The sequence below is a fragment of the Acartia tonsa genome, chromosome 1 (genome assembly GCF_053477335.1).
Source record: "Acartia tonsa isolate MP-2025a chromosome 1, ASM5347733v1, whole genome shotgun sequence".
Classification (NCBI taxonomy): domain Eukaryota; kingdom Metazoa; phylum Arthropoda; class Copepoda; order Calanoida; family Acartiidae; genus Acartia; species Acartia tonsa.
In genome coordinates, this window is record NC_137260.1 from 51,982,256 (window position 1) to 51,997,060 (window position 14,805).

The 14,805-nt window shown below is 31.1% G+C and overlaps 1 protein-coding gene across 2 annotated transcripts; it reads left to right on the forward strand.

Annotated features, from left to right (window-relative positions):
- The first annotated feature begins 2,880 nt into the window (after positions 1-2,880).
- LOC145323684 (uncharacterized) lies at positions 2,881-13,581 on the forward strand. Of its 2 annotated transcripts, none has more exons than XM_080166135.1 (9): positions 2,881-2,994; positions 3,335-3,369; positions 6,952-7,055; positions 7,390-7,456; positions 8,097-8,369; positions 8,833-8,846; positions 9,194-9,262; positions 10,950-11,000; positions 12,935-13,581. In XM_080166135.1, the coding sequence occupies exons 1-9, from the start codon at positions 2,943-2,945 to the stop codon at positions 12,942-12,944; spliced, it is 675 nt and encodes a 224-aa protein (XP_080022261.1). In that variant the 5' UTR covers positions 2,881-2,942; the 3' UTR covers positions 12,945-13,581. The 2 variants fall into 2 exon arrangements, with proteins under 2 accessions (XP_080022261.1, XP_080022267.1); XM_080166141.1 differs by having other exon boundaries at positions 7,420-7,456.
- The last annotated feature ends 1,224 nt before the right edge of the window (positions 13,582-14,805 follow it).

The following is a 14,805-nucleotide window of genomic DNA, read 5'->3' on the forward strand; positions in this document are numbered from 1 at the left end:
AGGGTGGGGGGTTATGTGCCTAACAAGGCCCATTGAAGGAAATCGACATAAGGTCAGGCTTTCGGAGTTGTAAAAGGTCCAGTGGCTCAAACTACCCCACTATGGCAAATAACCAGCGATAATGAGTTGCTGCCTTTAGTTAGATTTGCTCCATTCTGGATCCAGCACCTGTTCATAGGCAAAGAAATTCAACATAAAAATTATTAGAATAGAAATCTGACGGAACGGTAGGTCAAAAACTTAAACTAGTGCGAAATAAGGTTATAAATTAATATCAATTTACGGGTAAAGTCCCTTCCGTGGCAACGCACCTTAAGGGGCGATTCTTCGTATTTTCACAGTAGCCTTTCTCCTATTTCTAGCCCCTGCAGGGCCAATTGCCTAACCCTGTGGGGGCAATCACCTAACCTAATATAACCTAACCCACGCCAGGCTACAATTGAATCAAGACAAAAGTAAGTGCCGAGCTCTGGGACCTATGTATGGTTAAATTAAACATAAAACCATGATGATTCCATTTAAAACCAAAATATTTCAGCGGGGTCTTTTTGAGAAAATTAGATTTGAAAATTTCAAGTTCAATTTTTACCCCCTAGGAGTTGCCACATAATCATAACAAGAAAAGCAAAGATTATCTATTTAAAATTTTGAATAACTTTGCTTTTATGAAGTGTTTCATAAAACCTCTCTATATATGATTTATTTAAGGCTGAATTTCTGTGACCTTAGCAAAGCAATTGATAAAAATGGCCATTAATTAACTCCCTTTAGGAGTGGTTTTATGAAGAACTTTATAATAGCAAAGTTAAATTTGAAATTTTCGAATCTATTTTTCTCAAAAAGACCCCGCTGAAATATTTTGATTTTACCTGGAATCATCAAGGTTTTATGGTTAATTTCACCATACATAGGTCCCAGAACTCGGCACTTACTTTTCTTGATTCAATTGTAGCCTAGCGTGAACCTAACATAAAATAACCTCTAAAAAGCCATTTTAAAAATGCGACGAATCGCCCCTTAAGGGGTGTTGCCACTTTTGTGAATAATAAAAATCCTTATTTACTTTAATCAATCTATCCATTAAACATTCTATTATTTAACATAAATCGACAATTAAAATGTCCCTTATGGATAAAGATAATTAATTGATAGGTACCAAGAATTACTTAATTAATTTGTTACTTTTTGCAGCTACTCCTACCTCACTTTTACTTTTATGTTATGAAAATAGCGTTGAAATATGACGCTATTCTTATAGTGAAAAGCATTTAACATGAAAAAATATTCTTGTAATATTTGCAATAAAAACTTGTAGCATCTTTGGAATCATTTGTTCTTGTTCAGAACCAGGGATCGTTAGATGCGAAAAATTTTGCTCAGTAAAAAAAAGATATAGAACAATAATATAGTGCAACCGTTAAACAATGAAAATTAACTACAAACAATCTTTTTAAACGATTTCTTTTTCTTAATTTTGACCAGGTTAGGTTAGCTAAAGGTTAGAAAGCCCCTCAGTATTTGAACATATCCACTGGAGCTAAACGTGCATTAAAATGTTAGAAGGAAGAAGGGGTATTTGCATTTGTTGAGTAGTCAATAGGATGTTTGTCTGTAATGTTACTGTATAATGTTGTTAGTATTTTGCTGTTCTTTCATCAACAAAGATAAACCAACTTATATGTAACAGATTTAGAGAATATAAGTAACATAGACGTCCAAGGGGGGGGGGGGTAAAGGGGCGATTACCCCCCCTTTAAAATTTACCCCTACCCCAACCATTTAGGAGGGGGTATTTACCCCCCCCCCCAAAATAGAAAATCTCTAACAAAAAAGTTTTTCCGCGCTTCGCGCGCATTTTTAATACTAAATTTTTGATAAAATTGAAATTACCCCCCCCAAAAATTTTACCCCGGGGGTAAATTTTGGGGGGGGGGGTAAACAAATTTTACCCCTGCCAACAGATTTCAGGGGGGGTAATTACCCCCCCCCCCAAGCAAATTTTACCCCCGGGGTAAAAATTTTGGGGAGGGGTAAAAAAAATTTGCAGCGCGCTTCGCGCGCCATTTTACCTCCCCAAAAACCGAATTACCCCCCCCTTAAAAAAATGGTTACCCCTCCCAAAATAAAAATCTTGGACGCCCCTGATAAGTAACCAAACATTTTACAAGAAAATGTAATTATAGATTTTTAGAATCAATTATTGGAAGTTGCAGACAGATAAACTTCCCTTCAGTTATATTTAAACAAGACTGTAAGCGGTCATAACATGCTTTGAAGATAAAAATATGATTATATTTTACTATTTATCTACCTGTATTGCATGTTGCATTGGTTAGTTGTTTGAATTATGTTAACTTACAAATAGTTTCGTAAAATTGGTCAAAATCTAGTGTTAATTAGTTATTAGGAAGGGGTAAAAAAAGAGTTTTAAAGAAGCTTTTTATAGTGCCTATAAAAATAATGTCATACTGGCCTACTATAGGTCAATTGAAATGTATATTGGCCTTCCATTGGATAATTTAGTCTGTGTATCGGATTATCATTTGTATTGTATGACGACATTTTTTATAGGCACTATAGAGAGCTTCGTTGTAAACTTAAATTATCTAAACATTTACTTCATAAATAACCAAATATTCAACAAAGAAATCATAATTTATACATAGATAATGAGCGAGGGAGACAAAGTTTTATAGAACACTTTGTGCTTGTTATCTTGTTGCTGAAATGAAATAACTTGAAATTTTGTAAATAATAAAATAAATTATAACAAGAGTTTAGAATTTTTGTGTTTGCGGTTGCTGAAGTCAATCCCTCAGATAATACATAATTATATTACTTTCCATTTAAGAGTTAATGTATTTGTCTATTTGTTTCTCGTATTCCATCCTTGGTATATAAATGTTGTGACTATATAGATTAGTTGGCATAATCTTGTGGGCATGAGAACAAATAACATCTCTCTGGCATTCTTTCTCTTTCTAACAACCACAGGTCAAATTTTTAACTATTCAATTTCGGATTTAACAAAGGCGTTTGACACAGAACAAACTTGTAAATTGCTTAAAAAGTTAAAATATAAGGAATTTATTTTAAAATAGACCTTTATGACAAGGATATAAATTAAACAATATTTTTCAAGGTGCAAAAATAAAGCGAGATTTAAATAAAAATTCTGGGAAGTGTCATAAAAATACATCAAAAAAGTAAAAGATGAGAGGAGAAGTGGGAAGGGAAGCCCCTAATAAAGTGATGGATATAGACTTATTTTTATGACGTCACACATGGTACTTTCCGTATCTCAAAAATTTAGTTGAAAGTAAAAATATTTTAGGTTATGTTTCCTCATTACCACTCGCTGTAAATCAGGTAAGACAGCAAAGTAATAGGATGTTTGTCTGTCTACGCATGAGCAGTCTATGTGTTTTTTTTTAAAGTCAGAACTGCAGAATCGATATAATCTTTTATACAATAAAGCTTTTTACGGGTCCCGGAAAATTCATGCTTCGACCCATTTATTCTTTATTGAAGACAAATAGATGAAATCCAACAAAAAATGAAACAAAATATTTTTGTTTGTCGACAGTAATTAACCATGAATTAATCTTAATTTGTTCGTCCTGCTAAATTTCTTTGATATTCAATGAAGGAGCGGTCGTTTAATTGACTTAGAATTATGCTAGTACCCAAAGTTTTCTCTTTCCTCAGCTTTTAAGCTTTCGGTAATTTAATTACCCTATATGGGCATTAGAAAAAGGCAGTTTTCCAATAATTTAATCTACAGATGGGGTATTTTTGTTCATATTTTAGTGTATATAAACATCAATTTATCGTCATTTGTCTTCTCCCTTATTTTCCCTGAATGACATATGAGTGTAGCTTGCACTGATGATGGAAAGTATTAGAGAAATATATTTAGGTCAGGACTCAACATTTATCAAAAGTAATATTATTAAAACAAAAACTGGTTTACCTACATTTACAATCCTTAAGAGAAATCATTTTATATATATACTAGCGGCTGCGCTCCTAGCCTCTAGGGGCTTTGCCCCAAAAGGTGATAAAAAAATTAAATTTGGGCGAAATACGTAAAAGGACCAAGGAAATACCAAAAAAAAAAAAAAAAAAAATGGGGGGGGGATTTTTTGTTTTTTGGGGGTTGGGGTTGTCCCACCCCCCAAGAAAATAGCCTAAAACCACCACAGGACCAGTAGGTATATTCCCTGAAGAGTAGAATCCGATCGTGGTTACCGAGATCTTAAGGGACGGACGGACAGACATACAGACGGACGGACAGACAGACAGACAGACATCGTTCTACTTTGTATTAGGATATATAAGGACAAGCAAAAACGTTTTTAAAAGCGTAGTTTTTCTACCTAAAGGAACAGTTAGTACGTCTTTAACGGATAGATTGATTTCAAAATTTGCTTGATGATTCCTGTAACAATAAGGCACAAATTATATTTAATTTAAACTCATTGAATTTTTTTGGTTGCTTTACATTTTATACTTAAAAGGAATAATTATGATATTATCTTGATTGTTAAATGGTGATTGCTAAGACGATTATCTCTAATGTAATGAGCGAAGCATCTTTATATTCTAGTTTTAAAAATGTAACCATGTCCTTATAAAGCTTACTGCGTTCAAGAATTAATTTGACCTTCGCTTATAAGAATATTGTTGTCTTTGTTCACTTCAGTTATGATTTTATATTTAATTCTGCTTTTAATTGTCAATTGTGTGTTTTACAAAGCTTAGCTTCCGACACATATCTTTGTATCACAATAGATTTCATTCAATTTTATTGTTGAATAATATCATATTCAAATTATTTTTTTTTGTAGTTAAAAACTTACTGATTATCAAATTTTTTAACCATTATATGAAAGTTTTATGACTTGTGATAAAACTTGCAAATAGCTTTTTAAAACTTGACTTTAGTGATATTTTGCAGTCCCTTTTAGCATGATTATTCAAATACGTGACAAATGCAATTATTGCCAACAATATAAAACTGCAATAAAAATAGAAATAATAATCAGCTTAGAAAATTCTTAGTACAATATATATTTAGAATTTCATATTTATCTTCAATATACTTCTACTTACACATGAAATAGAAGATATATAGCTATTATATTTAATGATCTATAAAATAGATTCAAAAGCAGTAAACATAAGTCAACTAAGAAGCATTTAGGAGGGAGAAACATGTATGTATTGTACATATCCTTATATGAAAGAAATAGGATGTCTATGTGTCTGTAGCTTAAGATTGTACTTACCGCTGTTCCGACATTGTTCTCTTTTACTGTGAAAATATCCCCCCCCCCCCAAGAACATTGGAAAGAATTTTATTAAAGTTCCCCCAGAGGCCCTTTAGGACGTATACGTTAATACTCACATCAAAAGATGTAGAATTTTTTCTTTTTCTCTATTTATTCCAAAAGATCTCGTTCACTACTAGAATAATAAGGAGTTCTTTTAAATTAAAACTTCCTATAGGTCTTAAGAAGAATATTTATTTCATTGGAGAGGGTAATTTAAGGCGAAGCCGCTAGTATAATATATATACCAAGCCCATAGGACATATCTATAATCTATACTATACTGTATCATATATATTGTTTACATTCGACCATCCAAAGAAAGGCTGTAAATTTTTTATTGAGATTTCTTTATTTCTTCTTGTGTAAGTTAAATGGGGCAAAATAAATCTTTTTACTGGCAATATTACATATTTCTATATATAGGATAAATTGTAGGTTTTTTTCTTTGGGGAAACATCAACTTTTAGCCTTTATAAAATGTGCTACTACTCATCATAATGTTTATGATCTTTAAGCATAATTAGGAATGAAAAATATTTTTAATGGCTTCCAGAAAAGAAGCTTTATGTAAAATTAAGTGAGAACTAAATCTTTATGATTGTCAAGGAAGTTTACTATCCTTGTTTGGATGCTGTGAGTATTGGTGCAAAAAATATGACGTAACAAAAAAAATTAGCCAATGAGAGGCCGTTATTGACTAATGGTAAAATTTATAGTGGCCTCTCATTGGCTAATTTTTTTTGTTACGTCATATTTTTTGCACCAATACTCACAGCATCCTTGTTTGTAAAATGATTTTAAAAACTTGAAACTATATATTTAAAAAAATTGAATGGATTTTGCCATCTGAAAACAATAAAAATTAAGATATCTTTTTAAGTTGTTATTTCTGTGCTTTTTAGTTGACATAAATATTCTAAATGACCGTTTGTAAAAATATGTCCTTAAAAAGAACATTAGACTTATCAGAGAAGCATATTTGATAAATCTATTTCTTGGTTAAGATTAGTACAAAGATTTATTAGCATGTAATATTATGAATATTATATAAATACTTTACATTACATATCTAATTCTTACGAAATTAATGCAAATCTCTCAATAAGAAATATATTATTCATGATATGTGTCTTAACTAATAATTACCTAAAAAACATTTTTCTTTAGAAGAAACGCAACTCTATAAGTAATCGATTCTGTACTTCTATCTGTAACAAATCTCTCTCTCTCTCCAGGGCTCAGCAGCCGTGCGTCAGCCGCCTGTAAGCCTCAGGGAAATCATCCTTTTACAGTTTTAATAATCAGCTGGAAGTCTAAAATATGGCAATCACTCTTTTCAAGAAAAAACTTCAAAGCATCCAAATAGGTTTTAAATTTAAGGCTTCTTCGCGGCTGACGTGAGGCTGTCTCCCTTCTTCTTAGCCTAAGATAATTTTTTTAGAACTAACTAAATGTGTTAAAGCGTTCTATAGTTTTCAATATATTAAAATAATGTTTATGGGTGCTTTAAATCAAAATCAGTGCAAGTCGTTTTTTTTTAAATATTCTATTTTATAGACTTTAAGAACTATACCACCAAGATATCAGCTTGAAATAATTAATTTTTAATTTTTAGAGGTTTTGGAAATGTGCCGGAGACATCAGAAATTGTGTTTCATTCCTTGGCTCCCCAAAACCAGTTTTACAGCATGTTCCAGAGGACAGAATTAACCGTGATGGGTAAAGCCTTTCTAATCGATTTCATCCACACTCTGAAAAACCTACAGCTAAATTAATTTTTTTCAGCTTTTTTTAAAAAGTAATTTCTATGAAAATTAAACATAATATAGTGCGTGATTTTAAATTAAATTATTTGAATTTTTATATAATCAATATCCATGGAACTTTACAGAGAAACACATAGTTTTGGTGTTTTAAATCAAAAAAAGGGGAAAAACAGCCATAAAAATTTGCTCTGATTAAAAAAATATCTAACAATATTCATGTATATCAAATTTAAAATTGTTTCTAAAAGTAAAAATAAAATATTTCACTATGTTAAACTTTTGATTAGAAGTCTTCTGATCAAAAGTTATTTCTCTAGGTTGATTGACAAGATTGCCAGAGCCATTGCAGAACAGGTAACAAACTTTTTAATTGTTTCTTTGAACATGACGTACTTTGCTAAAGTCATGGTAACAATATTTTATAGTGCCTATAAAAAATGAAATCATTTAAAATGTATTTTGAGCTGCCATTGGTAATTTAGTCTATGTAATGGCCTATCAGTGGTTATTTGCATTGTATGTCGTCATTTTTTATATAGGCGCTATACACAGCTTCGTCATGTGTCTATTAATATATTTTATGTACTGAACATTTTGTCTGAAGCTTAAGATTTCAAAACTACTAAAATGGTTCTTTTTAAAGTGATCTTCACATAGGTCCCGCGATGGCTTTTTAGGCTATTTTAAATTTAGATTTAATCATTCAAAGGGGTAGATATGGGGCAAAAAAATTGCATAAAAACCCCCGTTTTATGCAATTTTTTTGCCCCATATCTACCCCTTTGAATACAGAGCTCCCCAGAAGATAGGGGCGCACCAGTGGTATAATATATAGGCAAAAGCAAGGCAGATTCAAAAAACATTTTGTTGGAATCATCCAAGAAAAAAAGTTATTTTCTGATATGTTCAACTTTGCTTCCTTACAGTAGTAATACATTTTACATATGAATGTCATTTAGATGATACAAGATTTCAACAAACGTTTCTTTTCTAGACTGAAGACTATGAGGACATAATAATAGAACCTGAAGAAGAGAACCTAGTTGCTGCTCCTGTTAAAAAATGGAGCGCTCTCTCCACAGTGCGCATGCGACGAGCCTTTTCACCGGTGCGCATGCGCAGATCAGTCGACTCTTCCTCCGATGAGCATCATCGTGTACGACGGTCAGCTGATCTTCCCTTTAACCCCATACGCATGCGCAAGTCTGATGGATTCTCATTTTCACCGGTTAGAATGCGCAAGGCTGATAAAACCCTACCTCTTTACAGGAAAATCCTCTTCATGATATATATTTTTCCATGTTTAACTCCAATTTATGTTAATTTTTAGATGTATGGAAATATATTAATTAGATTTAGACCTTAACAAAAGCATATAATTTATGTCAGTCTGTTAGTCGGTTTGTGACAAAAAAGTTATTGAGTTTTAGTCAGCTAAAAAAAACAGATACCATTTCTTGTTAAAAATTCCATGGCCACTGAGAACTTTTACTGAGCTTTCCTACTTGAGAATGTTATCATCCTTGTTTTAGATATACTAAAAAATAGATGTACTGTCATCTTTGAAAATTAGTCACTAATAAACATAATTATACTGTATACCTAGTCATTGTAACAAGGAAATACAGAAAATATAAAAATTATGATGCAACCATGTCTAATTTTAGTTTTATAAAAAAGGGATTTTTTTATAAAGTTAATTATTATCATTTAGAGGATTTTTTTTATTTAGGAACTTTTTGAGGTAAGAAAACATTGCTAGAAACTTTTTGGTCTTTTTTAAAATCGGGACTTTTCTATAATTATCATATGTTGGTTAATAAATTAGTTAGCCAGTAATGATCTTATGACTTTTTTCATGCGCAACATTAGTGGTAAGGGACTCGTATCTATTGAGGGTAAAAAAGCTACGAATTGGATTGGGACTTAATATAAATTATATGAAGGGGAGGTAGGTAGATTACAAAATGTAAATTAACGATCTTTACTGAAACAGCTTAGGGGGACTATGTGCCGATAAAATACTCTAATATCTTTGTTAAAAAACCCTAATATTAAACAAAGTATTTACTTAATAAAATCTTTTTTTAGAAAATTTTCTCAGTTGAAGAAAAGAACTACAGCTAGCTCCGTTTTGTCACACTATAGGAACCTTATAAGGTATATTTTAAACACATAAATTTTTATTCCAAAAACACCCAAAACTATGTTAAAAACGTTCTTAAATGCATTTCTACACGTCTTTTTGGAAGCGAGGTTCCTCTATGGTTTGAAGTATCGGTCTGTTTCTCTGTTTGTTCATCTGACCGTCTGTAAGCCTATCTAGAAACATCAATTACTTATGAATGTCATCCTTGTTTTGTTAAATAGCTTCTTTATTATTTAACCATATTTTACTTACATTAAGAAGTGAAGCATCATTGTTTTTTTTAAATTCACCTAGAAATTCATACTTTCTTCAAATAACAAACAGCTATTAAATTGAAAATCAAAAGCATTAAGTGAATGTTAATTTGTATAATTGTATTTAACCTTTCAAGATTAAAGAGTCAAAAGAGTAAATTTAATAATGGTTCAAAAGATTCTTAAAATCTAATTTTATTCTTTTTTTCATTGAATTGACTTTTTAAATACTTTTAATATTCTAAAAATAGATAATTCTTAATTCTAACAAGGATGATAATATCAATACAGGTGACACCCGATCTTGGCTTAAGATGCGCATCCTCTCGTTTGTGGGGAGGAGTTGGGTTGGAATCCTGATTTTTATACCGCATCATACTTTCACTATGACTGCTTCTATGTCAGATGCTCGACATTAATAGTTAGAGTAGGACGAACGTCTCGGCCTAAAACAGGCCCAACTTATTACACGGACGTCCATACTAAGTTCGTGTAATCAAAAAGTTTGCAGTGTTATGAGTGTTACCCTGGGTGTTTGGACCGAAAAGGAGAGACACAACCCAATCTTACCAGATTTTGTATAATTTTTTGAGGAACACGACTCCAGTGACGTCATATTTTTCTTTCTCGAAAAAGGGAAGGGAGGAAGAAAATCTCTTCAAAAGAGATGGGGAAAACCCCCTTTTCTCCCATCTCTTTTTTTCTTCCCCCCTTCTCTTTTTCGGGAAAGAAAAATATGACGTCACTGGAGTCGTGTTCCTCAAAAAATTATACAAAATCTGGAAAGATTGGGTTGTGTCAAAAGGAGACTTTGCTCTCCTTAGTTATCCTTAGTTGTTGTACCTAACGTTGAAATATCATTTACAACAGCCTCGCCTATTCGAGTTTAAATTATTAATGGAAAATTACATTGAGCCTTGTCTGATTTATAAAATTTAAATCTAACAAGAAAAAAATTTGTTAAGCCTTTCAAGGAAAGTTTGGATTTAGAAAGTTGTTGGCGTTGGATGTTGACCTATTAAGATTTATTTCTTCGGACTTTTAGAACAGCCACGCTTTTGAAAAGTGCCTAGCAAATGTAAATTTTAAACAATTGACGTCATCAGATAAGATCCAACTTTGTATCTCCGCGAGGAAAAAGAGATAGGCCAATGAAAGATGTTTTCTAAAATCATCCTCAAAAATTGATCATGGTTTAAATAACATCGACAGACATGCCTTGTATTGATTAAAATTTACATCGACATTATTATTACTAAGAAATTATGCATTCTTTAAACTCTACAAATATCGAATTTTTGATCATTGAGATTAGGTTGATATAACAGCAGCAAAAGAATTTTATATTGTGTAAAGATAATAAAGTATATTGTGTTGTGATATCCCTGTATCCCAGATATCTCTGGCACTCAATACTTTTGCTGACATAGGTTTTTGTATTCAGAAAATTCAGCGAAGAATTAAAACAGAACGAAGGCAAAGAAACAAATTCCAGGTATGTATGTTTCAAGGGCTCGGCAGCCGCGCGCCAGCCAAGTGTAAACCTCAGTTAAATATATTATAACTTCATGTATCAAATTCAGCTGGATGTCTGTAGACAATCCATCTTAAAAGATTTTTTTCACACAAACGGGTTTATTTTTGAGGCTTATGCATAGCTCAGCCGCGGCCGCCGAGCCTGGCTTTTTCTTTGTTGTGTTCAGGAGCATAAGCATAAGCTTAAGCTATTATAGTTCTACCTTAAATTTAATACAAAACACCATAGCTATAAATTTATTATTTATTAAAATCACAAAACCTATCAGACCATTAATTGAAAGGCAACTAAACGATAAAACTAATAAAGCTGAAGGACATCCAAGATTTTATTTTTTTTGTTGGGGGGTGGGGGGGGGGGAGGAGGTTAAATGAGTGATTTTAATGGTTTTTTTGAGAGAGTGGGGGGAAGTAATCTTATGTACTTCCACAATTTCTGGGGATGCATACAGTACCCCAATTTTTTATGGGAAGAGTTATAGGGTAGACACCTCTTTTTTTATCGGCCTATAATCTGATGCTAAAACTTTTTATTGCAGATATGCTACTAAAAGTTTTAAATGTAAAAAATAATTTATCTGTAACAGTTTTTCATCATTAATATTTCAGATCATATAAAAAGAACGTTTACGTCCAAAATTCTCGACAAGCTTAGCTTAATATTGTTTCATAATCATGTCTCCCGTATAACAGACAGTAACAACAAAAAAAGTAAAATATTGAGATTTTAAAACCTGACAAGTTTATAAAGTAACTAGCCACTGCACCCCTAGCCTCTAGGGTCTCTATATTTGAAGGTATATGAAAGGGCAGAAAAATAGCCAGAACAATACCCAGACTTTTTCATAAAAATATCCTAAAACCATCTCAGGACCCATAAGAAGCTTCACTGTAAAGGAGAACCATATCGGTTTAGCGGTTAGCGAGATCCTTCGCTACAGACAAAAAAGCATCCTACTTTATATAATAGGATAGGAAACATAATGAGAAACAAAATATAATAATGAGAAGAGATACATGAAAGTTACCAACAAACGACGAAAGTTAGGATACAGACTGAATTGCAGAGCAGCTTCGCTTCTCAAAAATAAAAATATGTGCCAAACATGAATAAAACAAATGAAGAGAAGCGAATGTTATGTTTTTGATATGAATAAAGAAAAAAGGTGTGATGAGATTGATAGTAATCATGCCAAATTTATACCAACCATGACGAAAATGGAATATAAAGATAATAATAAACAAATAACAAGCATAATAACTTCCTGATAGGCATAGCCAAAAAAGCGCAGCATTACTTGCTGACAATATAAGAATGGTTGGTTTTGCAAATTTAAGTTTTAAAAATGTTCAGATGAGTTTAAAGACAAATCTGTTGACAGTCAGGTGTTGTCAATAAATCATAGATTATGGCATTTCATTTAAAAGATAGAAATACATAAAAACAATATATTTAGAATTATATTTTTAAATTTAAAAAAAATAGTTCAAAAAATAATAAGGAACCGTGACTATAGATAATTTTTCAAATTATGTAAAATTTTCAACAGTTACAAATCAATTAAAGGATTAATCAGCATAATGTAATAAAAAAAACAGTTATAAATTTATAGCTACACTTTTCTTTTATACCTTTTTTTACAGACTTTTAATAAGTGAATAATCTTGATTTTACAGTATGGCTTCGAAATCGATTAATACCCATGCTGGAAAATAATATATAGCATCGTATTAGAGCAAATTTTCCACGAATATTAAAAAAAATAGTACCAGTTTTGTTAGCCTGGGCCCTCGGCCCCTTGGAGCTCACGATACTCGTTTAAATTTTTTTATATTTTATTATCCACGGAAAACTGTCTATAATACGATGCGATTTACCAAATTTAATTTTAGAGACGAATAACAAGGATGCAAAGAACGAGTGAGGCGAAAAGAAAAAAATAAAGAGGCTGCATTTATCGTAATATTTTAAAATACATTTTAATTATAATAATTGAAATATTAATTCGCATGAAATCAAATTTGATTGTGATGTTTGTAAACTTTTTTTTTTCAGTATGGCTTCGAAATCAATTAATATCCGCTGGATTAGATCCGGTTCTCAACCATACTGAAAAATCATGTATAGCATCGTATTACGGACAATTTTCCACGAATATCAAAGTAAAAATTATAAAATTAATACCAGTTTTGTTAAACCGTGCATGACTACGGGCCATCAAGACTTACAAAACTGATTTTTTTCATTTTGATTTCCGCGAAAACTGCCGAAAACACGATACGATAAATAACTATTTAAAAATTTAGATATAAAATTATAGATTAGTATGTAAAGTGTTAGTTTAAGGCTTTAAATTTCATATTACTAAGAAAGTAATGTCAAAATAAAATGCTTTGTTATAAAATGCACACTAGATTTAGAAAAATAATTCTAAATAATAATTTTGCCCTTAAAATGTGCTTTTTAAATTTAGTTTGTATACGATTGTTTTTATCTAATTAACTTTGTAAAATGTTATTAAAATAAACGAAAATTTTTTTATATGTTTTTTGTTTCTTTTGTGTGATGCATTTCAAAAATATTTTACTTAAATGTTTTTTAAAAATGTAAAAGTGTACTTTAATTTTCTCAAAATCATTGTTTTATAGGATGAAAAAAACCTATGAGACTATCCAGAATTAATAATGTCAATTAGATATTCTTCTAAAATGAGGAGGTATAATGTTATTCAGGTGAACGGATTTGAGTTTGTCAGACACACTCTTCTAGAACATATTTCCTGTCTTTTACATCAAAGGACACTCAGTTACTTCAATTGTATGCATAGCAATATTAGCTTATTTTTATCATATTTACGTCATGAATATACTAGCGGCTACTCTTCCTAGAAGCCTCTAGGGGCACTTAAGGTGAGAGGAGGAAAATCGACCCCCTTCCATTTTCAATTTGAGTTTTGAATTTAAAAAAAAAACTTTAAAATTTATTTCACTACAACATTATAAAAGACAGATACTTGCTGCTCTTCAAATCTTACTCTTTGATTTAGTTCTGAAACATTTACTTCTTTTTAGAAAACTGTCATTTACAAACAAAATATATAATCTATACATTTTACGACTAAAGATATCAACATTTAAATATAAATCTTTTTGATCTGTATATCTGGGAACTATTTCTACTAATACATGTGTACTTTAGAATATTTGAAAATTTCAGCATCCTTAACCTTATAGAAGTTGATTGAATGACTGTTTTATTTTATACTAGCTCCTAGTATCTAGGGTCTCTGTATTTAAGAGGTAAAGAGCTGAGGGTCAAGAAAAAAAATAATAAAACCATCACTGGACATATGTGAAGATTCCCAAAAAGGGAGAACGCAATCGGTTGATTAGTTATTGAGATCAAAAGCTTTAAACTTAAAAACCCTTACAACTTTATGTAATAGAATGAATTGTGCTTTTATGGCCCGTATAAATAAGGAATGATTCAATACTATTATAAACTAATTTACAATGAAATTAATTCCCAAATCTTTATCTATGTAGGAAATAGAGTATGGTTGAAACTGTCTCCACCAGAAGAAAATACTAATTATGTCTAATTTTCATTCTACTTTTTCTTTTGCTCAATTTAATTTAATATATTCATGTATATACTAGCCCAGGGCGGCGTTTTTATTTATTATTATTTATAATATTATAGTAGAACGATAATATTCACTAAATATGTGTATTTCTTATTGAAAAGAACTATAGACAAAATT

What these genes read in the sequence shown, in the direction of transcription:
- LOC145323684 (XM_080166135.1), top strand. Translation starts at nt 2,943, where the DNA reads ATGAGAACAAATAACATCTCTCTGGCATTCTTTCTCTTTCTAACAACC. An exon ending in TCTCTTTCTAACAACCACAG is followed by an intron (nt 2,995 to 3,334) that starts GTCAAATTTTTA and finishes AAAATATTTTAG; the next exon opens with GTTATGTTTCCTCATTACCA. An exon ending in GACAGAATTAACCGTGATGG is followed by an intron (nt 7,056 to 7,389) that starts GTAAAGCCTTTC and finishes ACTTTTGATTAG; the next exon opens with AAGTCTTCTGATCAAAAGTT.